The 16,709-nt window shown below is 45.0% G+C and overlaps 1 protein-coding gene across 2 annotated transcripts in view; it reads left to right on the top strand.

The window, feature by feature from the left end:
- DOCK1 (dedicator of cytokinesis 1) overlaps positions 1-15,993 on the top strand; it is a 264,142-nt gene extending 248,149 nt beyond the window's left edge. Inside the window, exons 50-52 of one of the 2 annotated variants that reach the window (XM_032117142.1) lie at positions 899-1,052; positions 4,921-5,066; positions 14,202-15,993. In XM_032117142.1, the coding sequence (XP_031973033.1) occupies positions 899-1,052; positions 4,921-5,066; positions 14,202-14,297 (396 nt within the window). In that variant the 3' untranslated portion in view covers positions 14,298-15,993. The remainder of the gene's footprint in view (positions 1-898; positions 1,053-4,920; positions 5,067-14,201) is intronic. The other variant, XM_032117143.1, reaches the window with a different exon arrangement.
- Positions 15,994-16,709: the final 716 nt, after the last annotated feature.

Genomic DNA, 16,709 nt, shown 5'->3' with positions numbered 1-16,709 from the left:
ACTTTGTGGTCGTTTATTTGTTGTGGAAGGGTCTCACAGGTGCAGCCTTTGATGCAAAGCCTTTTAGGGTTTGTTTTCTGAAAACAAAAGGAAGCACTTCTACATCATTTCCGATTTCTCCTTCCCGATGTACTTCATAAAAAACCAAACATTGGGAAATGACAAAATCCTTTGAAAAAGCCTGGATTGCTGCTGGCTCTTTCTGTTTTGTCCCAGTGCAGCACCTTGGAGTAATTCCCCTCTTAACTTCAGGCTGCTGCTCCATTTTCTTGGATCTGTTGGAAATGAAAATTCCTTTTTTTTCACTGTAATTCCTGTTACCCTGTGGGTGGTGAGTGGGGAACATCAGTAGAGCTCAGAATTAAACTCAGTAAAAAGAATTACCTTAACTAAAGTATTGAATTGCCCATCAGATTAAAAGTATCTTTTGAGGGTTCCTGATGGAAAATTTGAATGGATTATGAAGCAGCCAGAGCAGAGAAAAAGGGATATTTCAGTGAATTAAATACAAGCACAGCCAGGAACCACCAAGAAAGTGTTTCTGGACAGATGATGTCTTCATCAGAGGAGAGTTGCACCTGCAAATGGTTAAAGAGATCAATTCTAACAGGAAAGTAGAGCTGTGTGAGAAAAAATAAAGATTCTGAGCACTGTGTAATCTGGGATAAGGCTCTAAATTTCTTCAGCTCTTATTAAACAAATGTTTGGGGAATTAGCTCAGAAAACCAGGCCAGGCTGTGAGGAGTTGTGGTTCCTTGGGAGAAGGGGAGAACGTGGAGCTGGGAATCAGCAATATTGGCTGTTAGCACTGCCCTCGTCCTGCTCAGGAGCAAAACGTTGCAATTCCAGCTCTGACACTCATTTCTCTCATTCCTTCCCTGTCTCCCTGTCCCCCCAGATCAGCCCCCTGAGGCCCCAGAGACCCAAGAGCCAGGTGCTGAACGTGATGTCCAGCGAGAGGCGCTTCTCCGCGTCGCCGGCACCGCCCAGCTCCCAGCTGACCCCACCTCCCATCACCCCACGGACCAAACTCGCCTTCAGCATCCAGCCCAGTAAGTCTTTGCTGTGAAATAAATTCCCTTTTGGTGTGGGGTTGTGTTTCCTGAGCATTTCTTTACACCCTGGTTTGAGTTTTGCCATCACCAGGGTATTTCTTGCACCAGGTGCTGCTTAAACTCTTACCTGTGCCAACAGAAATTAATTCAGGGTTTTACAAAAGCAAGCAAAGTTGTTGCACTGAAACAGTTTATTTTCATTGTCATCATTCTTTTCATAAGTAATCATTAACAATTAATTAGGTGAAGAGTAACAGTCAAAAATTCATGTTGTACTTGATCCTATATTGAGTGTTTCGGAGCATAAAGGCTCAAAAAGCAATATTTTTTTGTAATTGTACATTAAAAAAAGCTTGTCTTTGATATGTTGTGAGTATAAGCCAGAAGGGAAAATAAAGGTCAGGATTTTTGGAGTAGTTTTTGTTTGACATTGACACCTGTCACTCAGTTTTCCTGTAAAATCTCATCTGTTTGCTGCAGTCTGCAGCAAACCCTATTGCAAAACTGGGTGTAATCCAACACCTATTTCTTTCCCAGTGCTCTTCTCCAAAACCTGTTATTCAGAGTTTGCAGCTGCCAGTGTGTGACAGAAGAGCAGAGAAAGGTCTTTTTGATCCATGTACCCAAATCCTGGTGCAGTGGTCAAGAGGTCAGTGTTAGTAGGGAGGAGAAGAGATGATTGGTCTTAAGAAAAACATCTTGTTCCATCAAGGTCGCTGCTTTATTTACTGGTTTTGGTACTTTAAAACTTTTTTCTCTTAAATAGTCAGACACCCAAAGCAAATAGTTTGATTACAATGAACTCGTAAGTCTCACCTTGCTTTACAACCTCATAGCCAAATCTACCAGTGTGCTAAAAACTGGGAACACAGAGAAGTAGAGGATATGTCCTCCTGCAAAAGATGTTATAAATTGGATTTTTTTGTTCATATGTACACTTAATTAACACTCCATTTGATTTCTCTTTTAAAAAAAAGTATCTGAAGTCACCGGGTATTTCTGAGAATTCATGTGCTGAAGATCGGTGGGTGTTATGTGAAATAGGACCAGCTTATTGTACTGGCCCAGAATCATTTGAGGAATTACAGTGCTGAAATTTTTTAGGAATTCCAAGGATAAAGAAGTTCCTTCAGAGCACAAGCTGGCTACAAGCAGTTAATGGGTTGCTAAGCAATCCTGGCTGCTTGTTAGCTGGCACTTCAGGAGAAGGGAGTGTAAAATGTGATCATTAGGGTAAGATGAAAAAAGAGTCCCTTCACTGATCTCGTGCCAGCTCCGAGATCTCCCCAGTGGAACATGTCCAGCAAGGAGTAAATATTCTGAGCACACTCATGTGATGAACCACCTTGAATATGAATATCATTGAATGATGAGAGCACACCAGAAATTTGGGGAATTGTTTGTATAGGGACCATGTCAGGGGGGTGTAGCTCAGCTGAACTGGGCAGGAGGAAATTAACAGATCTACAGCAAATGGATTTTCTTGGGACAGCACTGAAAATTCTTGGAGCTTTTGTTCAATACCTGTTTCTGCTGCAGGGTGGGTGTTCCCTGGATTTCGTTGAACTCTGGGAGAGATCAGAGACTTGGACAAATCACTGTTTTTCACGACAGAATCTTGTTGTTGCACTGAACAGTTGCCAGATCAATACAAACACGTTGCCCATGTATTTGATGAGCTCTTCCTGTGGGTGGAAATGCTCGGCCCACATTTGCAGGGATTTATTGCTGCCTTCATCAGGACGAGGCTGGGAAGGTGCCACAGCAGGGGCTGCAGGAAATTCCAGCTGGAACAGGAGCTGGGGAATGTAGGGAAAGGGGGAGAAGCAGAGCAGGACACGGTTGCATGGACAGTTGGGTTCCATCCAGGTTCTTCAAGCAGAGTTGCCTCCACACCGTGTTTCCTTTCCAGCTCTGGGGAAAACATTCCTCAAATGTTTCCTGAAAACCTGCCTTTCCATGGATCTTCCAAAGACTTGTTAAACAAAGGATTAGGGTTATTCCTAAAAAAAACGGTCTCACCATCCCCTTGGGAGCACCTTGACTTAGATGAAGTTAGAAGTTTTATCATGGAAGAAGTTATATCTTGTTAGTTGAAAAAGTGTCATATAGAATGCAAAGCTGAAGTGTTCAAGGTGGTTAAATTCACTTCATTTTTGGGAAATTGTGTGTTATTATACTCACTTTCAGTTTCCCAAGGAATGTCAGAGGCCTAAAAACATGACTTGTTTCTAGTAAATATGGAAAGGTTTCTCTTTCCAAAGCAGGATTCGAGGTTTTGCTAAAGCTCTAACTAAACACACTGAAGAAGATTCCATTTCCCAGATATTTCCCTGTGTTATCCTAAACTGCTTGGAAAAAACAACCAAACAAATCCAGATATAAATACATTTAGCTAAGATACAAATGTGTAGCTGTGTAGTTGTGGGTGAGATGTGCAGGACCTGTGCCAAGGAGTTGTTCTGTGACATTAAAGGTCTCAAATTGCTGAGCTCTTCAGGTGTGCAGAATGGATGGGGAATTCATCCAGAATGGATAGGGAGGCTCATTCCCAGCATCAATATTCAGTTACAAATGCACAGCATGGTTTCCAGCTGCAGTTTAATTCCCTGAGCTCAGCAGAAGGAGATTCTCATGGAGATCCATAAAGGAAACTCTCAGGAATCTCTGGGGAATGGAGAAATCCTCTCTGTAGAAAAGGAAGGATAAAAAACAGGAGCAATGGAAAAAGCAATGAGAAATTCAGGTCCTGGTGGACAAACAACATTTTTCAGCCTAATGGAGAAGAAGCCACTGAAAATGTGAAGTCCCAGGATGGAAAATAACCTTTTTTCAGTGTAGTCCAGAGTTCAGGTGGAAGGATGAGGAGTAAAATTACACTTTTCAGTGACAAATCAATGGAGCCACCTTAGAGTTAAATCGTGTTGTGAGAGGCCATTTTAGAGAACAATAAAATCATACTTTTAATAAAATATTGATATGAACTTGCAATAAAAACATCTGCATAAACAAGTCCTCTGCTTGTTTCACAAATCACCCCAGTTAAATAAAATAGAAGTCACCTTTTTTTTTTTTCTTTTCCTAAATAAAATTCCCTCTTTTAAAAAAAAAAAATTTGGTTTCTTATCTCGTAGAGATCACAGTGGGTTTTATTAAAAAGGCTGAATTGAAATGAGTGCATTAAAATGACTGAATTACCCTGAAATACACTGTAGGGGGATTTCTCCCCAAAACCTATGTATCACTCAGGCCTCAATAAACTTTATTGTCCCTCAGGCTATTTGCCTCTCCAGCACATACCTGGGAGGATTTATCTGCTAAGAAAAGGGAATTTTCTAGCCAGCAAACAGGAGTAATAAATGTTTGGTACTTTCTCGTGCATGATTTTATTTACCCAACAACTAATGGCTGCTCATTTGTTACAGTTACCTGGAGCCTGAAAGTTTTGGAGAGAGATGTACTTAATTCCAGGCTTTCATTTGTGCATTTTATTAACAGGGGGCTTTTCTTTTACTGGGAGAAAGTCAATAAAACTTAGCTAGATTATATTTTCTTCCTGCACTTAGGAAAACTTTTATTGTGTTTTAATGTACAAGGTGAGCTTGAAGCTGGGAAAAGAGTATTTTCTAAGCTATTAATATTTTGGTGGGAAATATGAAGCAAAAATTATTTTTTATTAAAAATGGGGGGTTGTTCAAGAGCATTTTAAAATGAGCCCAGTGTGAGTCCAAGGCCAGGTTGGAAGGATAGTGGAAGGTGTCCCTGCCTGTGGACTGGATGATCCATGAGGCCCCTTCCAACTCAAACCATTCTGGAATTGCAGGATTCAGCTGCTGACAGAGTTAACCCAGCGTTGTTTTTGCAGATCTGGAGCTGAATGGGATGTCTGGCTCCGACATCCCCGACGTCCCCCCTCCTCTGCCCCTCAAAGGAAGCACAGCTGATTATGGGAACCTCATGGAAAGCCAGGACTTGATCAGCCCCACCACGTCCCCCCCTGCCCACCAGCGGGTGAGTCCCCAGAGAATGATCCTTGTGCTGTTTGCTTTGTACCCTCAGCCATCCCAGCTGAGGTGGAATCCTGCTCCTGCATCCATCAGCTCATCCAGAGGGCTCCGCAGCGTCAGGAGTGGGAGGGAACAGCAGCCTGAAGGAAAGCTGGATTCTTTCTGGTAAAGCCAAAGCCAAGTGTTGTGAGGTTTGTTGGGCAGTGAGCTCTTACCAACAGGATGTTCTCTGAGCAGAGATTGGGTTTAAAGCCCTTCAGTCCTGTGTCAGGAAAGGAGATAAAACATGAACATGCCATCCTCCCTTCCTGGTGCTCCGCTCTGCCCGAATTCAATCACCACTCGTTTCCCTGAGGCAAACACACGTGTCCCCTTTGAGGCAAGGAGCTCAGAACCTCTTCATTACCACCAGCAGCTTGCTGAGGAAAAGTCACTTTTTCAGCTTTGTTTCCTGTAGCTGGAAGCTTTTAAAAATAGCATGGCCTTTTCTTTAAAGCAGCACTTCTGAGAAATGCCTTTTATTTTCTTTATGGGCAAAGCAAATACATTTAAAGGGGTGTGGGGGGTTCATCCTGGCTGGTGCCCACCAAAGATGCTCCATCACTCCCCTCCTCAGCTGGGCAGGGAGAAAGAATGTAATGAAAGTCTCATGGGTCGAGATAAGGACAGGGAGAGATCACTCCCCCCTTACCCTCAAAACAAGCTTGGCTGTGGGAAATTAATTGAATTTATTACCAACCAAATAAGAGCAGGGCAGTGATGCCCCACAAGGTCACGAGTTTTCTTTGGCTTTGAAATGTCGAACTTTGAGGTGTTTTGTGGAAAACTTCCAGTGGAACTGATCCCTTTTTGTTTCCAGGATCCCTCTAAAATTCAGCATTCCAGTGAAATTCTGTTGAGTAATTTGCTTTCTAGCAAATTTCATGGCCACAGAAAGCATTTCTGATCTCAGCAGAGGAGGAGTCAGGCAGGAGTTTGGTTTGACTCTGGGAATAGTTGTGTTTAACACAGACTGTCCCAGTGCACAAGTCCAGCTTTTTCCATGGTTGAAATTGTGCCTTTGTTGCAGGAATTGAGTTTTTAATTTTTTACCATTTCAGGCTGAATGGTAAAAAAAACAGGTATGGAAGTAGCTTCAGGAGTTTGAATGGAGATCTTCAAATCATCATGTTTTACTCTTTATTTGCATATACTGAAAAATTCTCTATTCCCATGCTCTCTTCCATAGTTATTCCCCATGGCTGGCTCATTTTAGTCAATATTTTCACTTTTCTTCTCATTTCCATCAAACTCTGCTGCACTTGTAACCTTACAGCCCATTTCCCCAGCTTCTGTCCCAGGGGCCAGCTCTCATTTGTCCTGAATACAGACCTCTAAGTGGAAAATTACAGAATGTACAGCAGGGCTGCCAGGAGGTTTGTCTAAGGAATCCATCTTCAGGAAGAAAGCTGAGAAATTCACATTAAGATTCACGTTTCTTCAACTCCTTCCTGCATAAGCTCCAGCGAAGTTAATTCATTTTGTGTGATATACTGTAAGGTTTAGGCTGTGGTAGTAGCTCAGGATTGCTAAGGTGAGTTCAGTTTTTAGCTAAAAAGTATTAAACAGTGATCAGAAATAAAATCCTGGTAGCCAGGGTTTTTTTTTTTCCTGCCTTGTGAGGCTTTTTGAAGGGGTTTCCACTGTGGGGATAGATGTTTTTAGTTACTGTATGACTGCCAAATGCCATGGGGGTGTGGTTTTTGGAGCCCAGACCTGGAGATAGCTCAGGTCCCAGCGTGATTTGCTCTGTGACCTTGTGCAGCTCCTGTCCTGCCATGAGCAGCATTTCCACATCATTAAATGGGAGTTCATAAAAATAGTACCAATATGCTCCCGTGGTTTTTTGCAAAGTTTTATTCAGCTCTTAATGTTTTTGCTCTTTACAATCCTGATTGCTCAGGCTCCTGTCATTTTTTTTATTACATTTTGTCACTGTAGGAGCAGACCCCTTTTTTTAACATGCGCTGTAGAAGGGCATCAGGATTTAATACCTAAGAAATGAAGTCAGATACAGGCTACATCTTCTTTTCTAAGTGTCCAAAATTTTCTTCAGTGTCTGTATTTTTATAAGCTTTCCAAGATGATGGAGTGTAGTTTCAAAACCTGGCAGAAGGATCTAAAGCAGATCTGTCCCAGAGCCACGTGTCCTGTGCAGGGCCAGGAGTGGGAGTCGCTGATCTTCGTGGGTCCCTTCCCCTTCAGCAGATCCTGTGATTCTGTATTAGGTTTAGAATTGATTTTGGAGAAGGTTTCTAATCTTACAACAATCACTCTGTGCCTTTATTTCATAGGTAGGAAGGAAGCTTTTAAAGAACATCAAGAAAATGAGTAGTGCTGGACATGAAAGATCAGATGGGTAAATTCTCATTGCTGCCGTGATTAAATCCCACTCCATAGTTTTAATGACTTATGTTTCATGGGTCAAATAGCTCCATAATTCATAACTGGATAATTCTCTGCCTGGTAAACTGATCATCTTTTAAATTACACTGCCTTTGTATCAGTGGAGAAAAATCAGTAAAACCTATTAGAGATAAGATTATCTGAGTGGCTTTTAAGCTGGAAATATCTCCTCTTGTGAGGAATGATTGTGTTTTTCACTCTGGTTGTGTTGCAGTGGGTTATGAAAGCCAGGAAAAGTGCTGTAGTGAACTCAAAAGCAGGCAGCCAGAAAGGGATCTGATGCTCCAAGTCAAACTGCAGGCAATAATGTCATTTATGAGACAGCAATCTCAGGTATTTGGAGTCCATGTTACCTTGGTCTACCTGAAGTCTTTAATCCAGGTGATCACCTCATTATCATTTCACGATTGTCCCTTACTCCTTGTTAACTCTGAGACCCCTGTAGATACTGTCTTGCTCCCTGTGATTTGTTCTGCTAAAAATGTCCTTAATAATATATGGGAACATAAAAAAAAAAAAAAGACATCTACGACTCCTGCAAGGATTATTATTACATCAAGGGATTCCTTTAGGCACTTATCATTCTTTATGGGTTCATCCTCACCCTTGCATACAAATCAACCTCCTGCTTAGTATGCAGAGCAGGGAGGGAGCTCAAAGAAAATAGACAAAGGAGCACTTGGGTTGATAATATTGGCTATAACACTTGCTAAGCATGGGATAATGGCTGGGATGGGAACATCTCCATCAATCCAGCACAGGTGGAACGGCGATGGCTGAAGCCTGCGAGGAGCAGAGCAGTCTTGGGTTGACTCTCTGTTGTATGGGGATTATTCTGGCTGCTTGTTGGGATATAATGGGAAGGCAGACCCCAGGGGGATTTTTCATGTGTTGCAATGCAAGTGCTGCAGTGCTGGAAATTCTCTCTTGTATCAGCTGCAGTGAGCAAAAAATGACCTGAAAGGCTTCAGCAAATGCATTGTTCTCACGTGGACAGGGACAGAGAGGCTGGAAATGCAGCTGGAACTATGGAGGAGCAGGGAATTAGGGAGCACAACTTCAGGGGTTGCAATAGCAGCCTACAGCTCCTCTCTGATCTCTGCTCCCTGTGACAGAGACAGGACCCAGGGAACAGCTGGAGCTGTGTCAGGGAGGTTTAGGCTGGATATCAGGAAAGGTTCTTCCCCCAGAGGGTGCTGGGCACTGCCCAGGCTCCCCAGGGAATGGGCACGGCCCCGAGGCTGCCAGAGCTCCAGGAGAAAAAAAAAAAATTAAAATATGGGGCTTATTTGCCATGTGATCATTATTTTTGCCTGCTGGAGATGGGAAACACTGCAAGCCCTTCTTCCAGTGCCAGTCCCTCGCTCTTTGGTGGGTGAAGCTGTTGCTGAGCAAAGAGTTTCTGAAAAATTCACATTTACTTTTTAGTAAGTCTCCAAATCAATGGACTGCCACTGCTTTTTACAGGATTTTGAGTGAAATCTGTGTTCTCCTGCTGTCTGCCCAGACAGTGATGTGTCCCTTGATTTAGTTTAGGGAGTGGCCGTGTCCCGCTCTCCGCATGGGATCAGGCCGTGGTTTGGGCCATGCTGTGTTGGTTTATCTCTCTTGCAGGACCTGGGCCTTCAGTGAGAAATACAGGGTCAGTCTGGAGTCTAAAGCTAATTCTGAATGTTTTGCTCATGACTCCTGAGCTCTGTTTGTGCCAGGACTGGAGCGGGGAAGCGGCGCTGGGGAAATCGAGTTACCCAGTGTGGGCAGAAATACTGCCAATGTCCACGTGGAGAAATGGGTTTCACAGAGGGAAAGTGGCCTTAGCTGTGCTCCAGCACAGCTGTCACACTCCAGGAGCCAGGTCCTCCCTATATGAGGGGTGCAGGCCCCTGTCAGGTCCAGCTCTGCCCTCACCCACTGCCATTATCCCCCACAGGAGCATCCCCCCAGCCAGGGGCCTGCCAGAAGTCATGGGGAAAGTCAGAGAATCATGGAGTGGTTTGGGTTGGAAAGCATCTTAAATCCCGTCCAGTGCCACCCCTGCCATGGGCAGGGACACCTCCCACTGTGCCAGGCTGCTCCCAGCCCCAGTGTCCAGCCTGGCCTTGGGCACTGCCAGGGATCCAGGGGCAGCCCCAGCTGCTCTGGGCACCCTGTGCCAGGGCCTGCCCACCCTGCCAGGGAACAATTCCTTCCCAATATCCCATCTAAATCTCCCCTTTTTCAGTTTAAAGCCATTCCCTGTGTCCTGTCCCTCCATGCCTTGTCCCCAGTCCCTCTCCAGCTCTCCTGGAGCCCCTTTAGGCCCTGCAAGGGGCTCTGAGCTCTCCCTGGAGCCTTCTCTTCTCCAGGCTGAACAATTTTAGCTCTCCCAGCCTGTCCCAGAGCAGAGGTGCCCCTTTGTTCTGATCTGGGATACTGACCTGGAGCAATTCCATGTTGCCCATTTTGAGGCATTTCTCCCATTGCCCCAGGAGGGGCTGAGGGCTGGGAATACACCGAGTGCACCTCTGCAGAAGAACCCTTCAAATTCCTCTCCCTGATCCCAGTGCACTCCAGCAAGGGCAGGTAACAGCTGTGCCACAGAGTCCAATGAGACTCTAATGGATGATGTATGAACCAGGGGCTGAACAGTCATTTTACATCAGGTACCTGCTGGATTTTCCACAGAACTTTGCTCCCTGGGTCAAACAGCCAATTAGCTTAAACTGTCTCTAATTTAGCTCACATTAGTGGAGTCGGGCTGTTCTCCCTGCAGTGTTATTCTGCCAGAGCCTCACACTCAAATGCTACATTTCATTGCAGATATTAAATAAGCAGGTTGTTGTCAGGCATCTCAGCTCTATGCTGAAGGAACAACTCAGTGTCTGAAAGCATTTTCACAGTCCTGGGTAGCTGATGGTCTATTTACATCCCAGGAGCATTTCTCCTGCTCCTGGCCTAATTTAGATCCCTTAATCATCCCAACCAAAGTGCTTCTCACTGGATCTCCAGAGCTCGTGGTATCGATGACCACTGAATTTCAAAGACAAAGAGTTCCTTGCACAGGAAGAAACCTCGTGCAGTGTCACAAGGACCGTTTTGATGAATCAAATTCTGTTTGATTTTTTGGTAGTTGTTTCTTTTAACAGTATTCTCTGAACGGAAAACAACTCATCTCTCATTTTGCTGCTTCGGAGTAGCAAAAAAAGAAAAAGCATTTTCTAATCTTCTGTAATTGATTTTTACTCCATCCTGAACACGCCTGGTGTAGTGCAGCTGATATCTCTCTGTAAAAGAACGCAGACAAATGTTTTTAGACTTGATTCTTTTCTGTATCAGGGAAAGAGAAAAAAAACAACCAGCAAACAAATGGGAGCAATTTCATGTCTGAAGCAGAAGGAACAGATTGTTTCTGTGTTGCAGATGTGCCTTTTACATAAGGTTTCTGCTTCCCCTGAGGTACCCGTGAGTCAAGGATTCTGCCCAAAATAGGTTGGGATGTGAAGCAGCAGCCTCTGTCAGTTTGTCAGGAAGGAAAGGGAAGAGTCAGGTTCACGATTAACCACCAAGATACAAACATGAACTTGGCAAAGAGAGTCTTAATTAAATACAAAATCAAGGCAAACTCTATTTTTATTGCAAAGTTTCTAAGGGGAAGTGCTGCAAAAATGAACTTTATAAGCCTGATAGTGATTTTTGCGAGTGTGGTGTTAAAGAGAGGGAGGAAGTGTGCTGGAATTTCTTCTGTCCTGGGATAAAAGGAAGGACGGATCAGCCCTGGGAGCAATGCTTTGGAGTTGCAGCAGCTCCATAATGGAATGTTTTGTCTTGCTAAATTCCCAACAATGTCGCCCCAACCAGCATTACACATCCTACTTAATATATTCATTGGGAGCTTATTATATAAATGAACATGTGCTAAATTTATCCGACTTTCTAATGGAAATTGTAAATTCAATTATAATAATTATCTACCTATCTCTGCTATTTCTTTCTGCCTAATTTGCTTGCAGAATCTGAGCTCGGGTAGGTTTTGAGCTTGTTATTTATAGCATATATATTTAGCTTCTTCTCATTGTATTTGCATTGTCTCTGCTCTTCAGAACCAGGTTTTCAGGGCTGATTTGATTGTTCTCTGATCAATATGAAGGGGCTCATTTGGTTGAGAAATGCCTTTGATCTAATTGAATTGAGAATTATTGCCAATAGAGTGTTATTTAAATTCAAAATGGATTTGCACAAATGATGCTATCAGCAGAGTTGGGGTTTTTTTTTCCTGGTGATGAATATGAAGTTAAAGAGAGCAAAGCAGAGAGGAAAGTTTTGTATTTTGTGGTGTGTTTTTGAGGGGCACGTGGTTTACGGAGTTGGGAAGGGAATGTCAGCTCCATGAGATGTTGGATGTTCTTCAGACCACCAGCATTTCCCAAAGCTTTCCCAGAGCCCCTGCCTGGATACAGGACTGGAATTAAACAGATTCCACAAGATTTTGAAATCTTGACACTTACTCAGGTGCCCCAGCAGGGATTCAGGAGTTAACATGCCAAGTTAAGAAGGGGATTTGCTCAGGTAGAGGAAATGGTTCTGGCTGTAACACTTCAGAGGCAGATCAGCAGTGGCATTTTAATTAAAAACCAAACAAAATGTTCAGTTTTGCATGTAGTAAAAAATTAAATTCTTATTTTATTTGCTTTCATAATAACCTGTTGACTTTCCTGACTCAGAGATGATCATGTCCCACTGGAAGCTGAGAATAAGTAGTGCCCGTTTGGAGCCTGCTGTGGGAAATCATGGAATCATTTAGGTTGGGAAAGGCCACTAAAGTCATCGAGTCCAACGTTCCCCCAGCACTGCCAAGGCCACCCCTGCCCCCTGTCCCCAGTGCCAGGTGTGGAAGCCTCTTTTCCAGGCAGGCAGGGAAATGCAGCATCCCAGACCTGGCACCCTGGCTCCGGTGCCTGGCTTTTGGTTCAGAGCTTCTGCTTCAGCAGCAGATTAAACCCAATGGATTTCCATAGTGCCAGAGAACATTTAGCAGCCAAGGAGGAAGGTGGAAGTAGGCAGAAAGAGCAGTGGTGCTGCTGGAGAGGCTGGGAAACAGAGTTGGGTGGAGCAGAATGCAGAAACAAGCTCAGGGCGTGGCTCACCCGGTGGTAGTTTGGGATCCCTCTTCCTCTGCCACAGGAGGGAGTCAGGAGGAATGAGGAAAGGTGTAAAACAGATTGGAAAGTGGTTGTCTCCAGGCAGGATACAGGAAAGAAATTCCAGCAAAAATCCAGCCCCCCTGGCTCAGACAGTTTGCATTCTTACCTTTCTCCTTAGTCTGTGATCAGTAAAAGTGTCTGGTGAAAGCTCTGGGTTTGTAAATCCATGCTGGCTTCAAACCTGCTTGGGAGAGGGTGTTTAGTTACCTTAAAGGTTGTTTTCCTTCTACTCTTACTCATCTCCAAAAACTCCCAGTCATGAGATTGCAGGAGCATCAGCAATTAGGCTCTGAGCAGAGGAGAGACTGAGATGTCCTGGCATCACCCTGAACCGCTCTTCCTTTTGGGACAGAGTCCTTGGATAGCTTTTCAAAGGACCAGTTCTGTTTCTGTGCGCTTCCATGGGGTTTCTCAGTTGTTTCGATACCAGGGTCTTCCTGATCCTGACAAACCATCAGTAATTTTGTCCAGCACTGAGGCACTGCAGGTGCTTGGGCTGTTCTTGCAGAGGTGCCCAAGGAATTTGGTGCTTGTCAGGCTGTGACTGTGTGGAGCCAGGAGCTGGTGCTGGGCTGGGTGAGGCAGGATGGGAACAAACAAATGGCTCTGGAAAAGCATCATCAGGCTTGGAGGAAAACAAAAGGCCCTGAGTGGGGAATGGGGGAGAAACTTAGGGAAAAACAAAGCCAAAGCAGCGCTGATGAGCTGTGACCCCGGAGCACAGCCAGGGAAACCTGTGCTGCCTGCACAGCCAGAGTGCTGGGAAACCTGCCTGCAAACTGCGGTGCTCTCCAGCTCTTCCTGCAACAGATTTTATCATCTACTCTTTGAATATTATGGAAAAAAGGTCTTAATTTCCATAATGGCTTTGTTAATTTGTCCGATTAGCTGGTGATTCTAACTGGGGATGCTCTTCTGTTGAGAGATACGTAAAGTGATTTAAAATATGAATATTCGAACATTCTGCATTTCTGTTTGGAATATTTTAATTATAACTGTGTGTGTAATAGTAAATTGCAAGTAACTTATCTCCCTAACTAGTTTTGAATTGTTTCTTTTTTGGTTTGGTTTTTTTTTTTATGTTTCTGTTCTAACTGTGCAAGATCCAAAACATAATGGAAAAGCAATGAAGCCATTGCCTCAGCTTGGTTTTTAAGCTCTGAGTGCCTAGAGGCTGAGAGCAATCGATACAGACCAAGAAATCAATATCCTATCATGATATAAAGTGGGGAATTATAAACTTCTCCAGTGCTTTCAAAAGATTTTTCCTGAAATATTGAGCTAATTAATCCTGAACCTTTGAGAGATTTTTTTTTCATGATCAAAAGTAAAAGTTATATTTAAAAGTAATGGCTGAGAGCCTGTGGTGTTCACAGCAAATTCTGCAGGGAGAGGTTTTTGTGAGCCAGAGGGCTCCAGACTTGCCTGCTGCCTCTTGCACTTATAGATGACCAGAAAATGTTCCAGAATTCCATTCATTCCTAACGTGATCAATTCAAATTGGTTTCTTCCAGCACCTGCCTCCTCCACTCCCCAGCAAGACTCCGCCGCCGCCGCCTCCCAAGACGACGCGGAAGCAAACGTCTGTTGACTCTGGGATTGTCCAGTGAAGAAGGGGTTTTGTTCCAAAGATAAAGCTGTAACAATTCATTTCCCTAAGTATTTTATGGTCTATAATGTTTACCTCATTCAGGCGTGCAGTATCTAACATTTAGTGCAATGACTCTAACTCCGTAAGAAATCCATCTCTAGCCACGTGTCAGACCCAACACTACATCCCCCTCGTTTTGGGGTTATTCCCTCCCATAACTTGAATCTGGATTTCTACTTGAGACTGGGAACTCCATCAACTGACAGAACCCTCTTCCTAAACCTTCTCCCTGCTTCAGGAAACGCCAGGCACAGAGCTAAACGTGGAGATTAAAATGAGAGCTGGAAATTTTGTACCTAAAGATTTTGGGTACTTCTGGAGTTTCAAATGAGCAGAGTTTTTGTATCTAATCTCAGTGTATATAGGAATCAATGACAATATTCACATGGAATTCAGGGCCGGAGGAGGTTTCCCAGTGAGGTGAAGCTGCTGTAGGATTTCCCTGAATAACAGGGATTTTATAGCCCAGGGTTAAAAATCAGACACCACTGATTTGTGAAATTGGTCAGTGTTACAAATAACCTGATTGCAATGAGCAAAGTGCGGATTTGGGGCTGTCTTGGCCACAGTGACCACAGAGCCATCGAGTTTAAAATCTCTGGTGAGAGGAGGGAAAGTGCCAGCAAAACCTCCGCTCTGACCATGAGGCTGCTCAGGGAATTTGTAAGGTCCCCTGGGAAAATGTTTTTGCAGGTGCTGGGGTCCATCAGTGCTGGTCCCTTTTTAAACATCACCTCCTAAGGCCACTGGAGCAGCAATTCCCAAATGTTGGCAGTCAAGCAGGCGAGGCAGAGCTGGCTTGGCTGGACAAGGATCTCCTCTTGGATATCCAGTGGAAAAGGAAGGTGTGTGCCAGTGGAAGCAAGGTCAGGGGACATGGGAACAACACAGAGATGCTGTTCCCCACTGTAGGGAGAAAATTCATGTGGTCAGGGCTCAGCTGGGGTTGGAGATGCCAGAACTGTGGGGGAGGGACAAAAAAAGAGAGTTTTTTCAAATATATAAATGGCAAAAGGCAGGGTAAAAATAACATCAGCCCATTCCAGGGTGGGATGGGCACCTCACAAACAGGGGACAGGGACAAGGCAGAGGGGTTTGACACATCCTTTGGCTCTGTCTTCAACATGGGTCACAGACCAAGAGGGTCCCAGTGCCCTGAGCTGCAGGACCATGACTGTGACAATGGTCAACTCTCAGTCAGCCTGAAACTGCAGGATCTGCAGCCCCAGCTGAATCCCTGCAAGTCTATGGGCCCTGGTGGGATTTATCCAAGAATCCTTAAAGAGCTGCTGATGTCATCACAAAACCCCTCTTGATGATTTTCGAGCAGTCTTGGGAATCCAGAGAGGTCCCAGCTGACTGGAGGTGGAGAACGTCGTCGTGGTTTTCAAAAAGGGCAAGAAGGAGGGCCCTGGAAACTACAGGCCCAGTAAAATCATGGAAAAGATTATTCTGGGAGGTGCTGGAAAACACCTGGAGGACAACGCAGTCATTGGTGAGAGCCAGCACGGCTGCATGAGGGGAAGGTCCTGCTTGTGGAACCTGATCTCCTTCTACAGCAGGGTGACCCAGCTGGCTGATCCAAGAAAGCCAGGACATGGAATCTTCTTGGACTTCATCAAAGCTTTTGATACTGCCTCCCACAGGATCCTTCTGGACAAAATGTCCATCCTGCAGCAGGAGAAACACATCATGGGGTGGGGGAACAACTGGCCCAGGGGTCAGGCACAAAGGGTGATAGTGACTGGGGTGACATCAGGCTGGCACTGGCCACAATATAAGTAAGACATTAAACTATTAAGAGGGTGTCCCAAGGAGGCCATGAGAATGGGGAAGGGCCTTGAGGAGAAGCCGTGTGAGGAGCAGCTGAGGGCACTTGGAATGTTCAGCTGGAGAAGAGAGACTGAGGGGAGACCTCATTGGGTCATCAGCATCCTCCTGAGAGGAGAGCAGGGGCAGGAACCAAACTCTGCGTTGTCATAATCAGGGACAGGAGCCAGGGAATGGCTGGAGCTGGGCCAGGGAGGTTTAGGTTTGGGTATCAGGAAAAGGCTCTTCCCCCAGAGGGTGCTGGGCACTGCCCAGGCTCCCCAGGGAATGGGCACGGCCCGAGGCTGCCAGAGCTCCAGGAGCGTTTGGACAGCGCTGCCAGGGATGCCCAGGGTGGGGTTGTTGGGGGGTCTGGGCAGGGCCAGGGGCTGGAATGGGTGATCCTGGTGGGTTGCTCCCAACTCAGGATAATCTGTGATTAGTGGGCTTTGTAAAATCAGTCATTGGTGATCAGCCATCGCCATTTCCATTCAGTTGGATCTCCTGGGTGTCCACGAGGGGGAAAACAAGGAAGCCTTGGAGCTGCCAACGGCACAAGGGT

This window comes from Corvus moneduloides, chromosome 8, assembly GCF_009650955.1.
Source record: "Corvus moneduloides isolate bCorMon1 chromosome 8, bCorMon1.pri, whole genome shotgun sequence".
Classification (NCBI taxonomy): Eukaryota; Metazoa; Chordata; class Aves; order Passeriformes; family Corvidae; genus Corvus; species Corvus moneduloides.
This window is presented reverse-complemented; position numbering and strand designations above follow the sequence as displayed.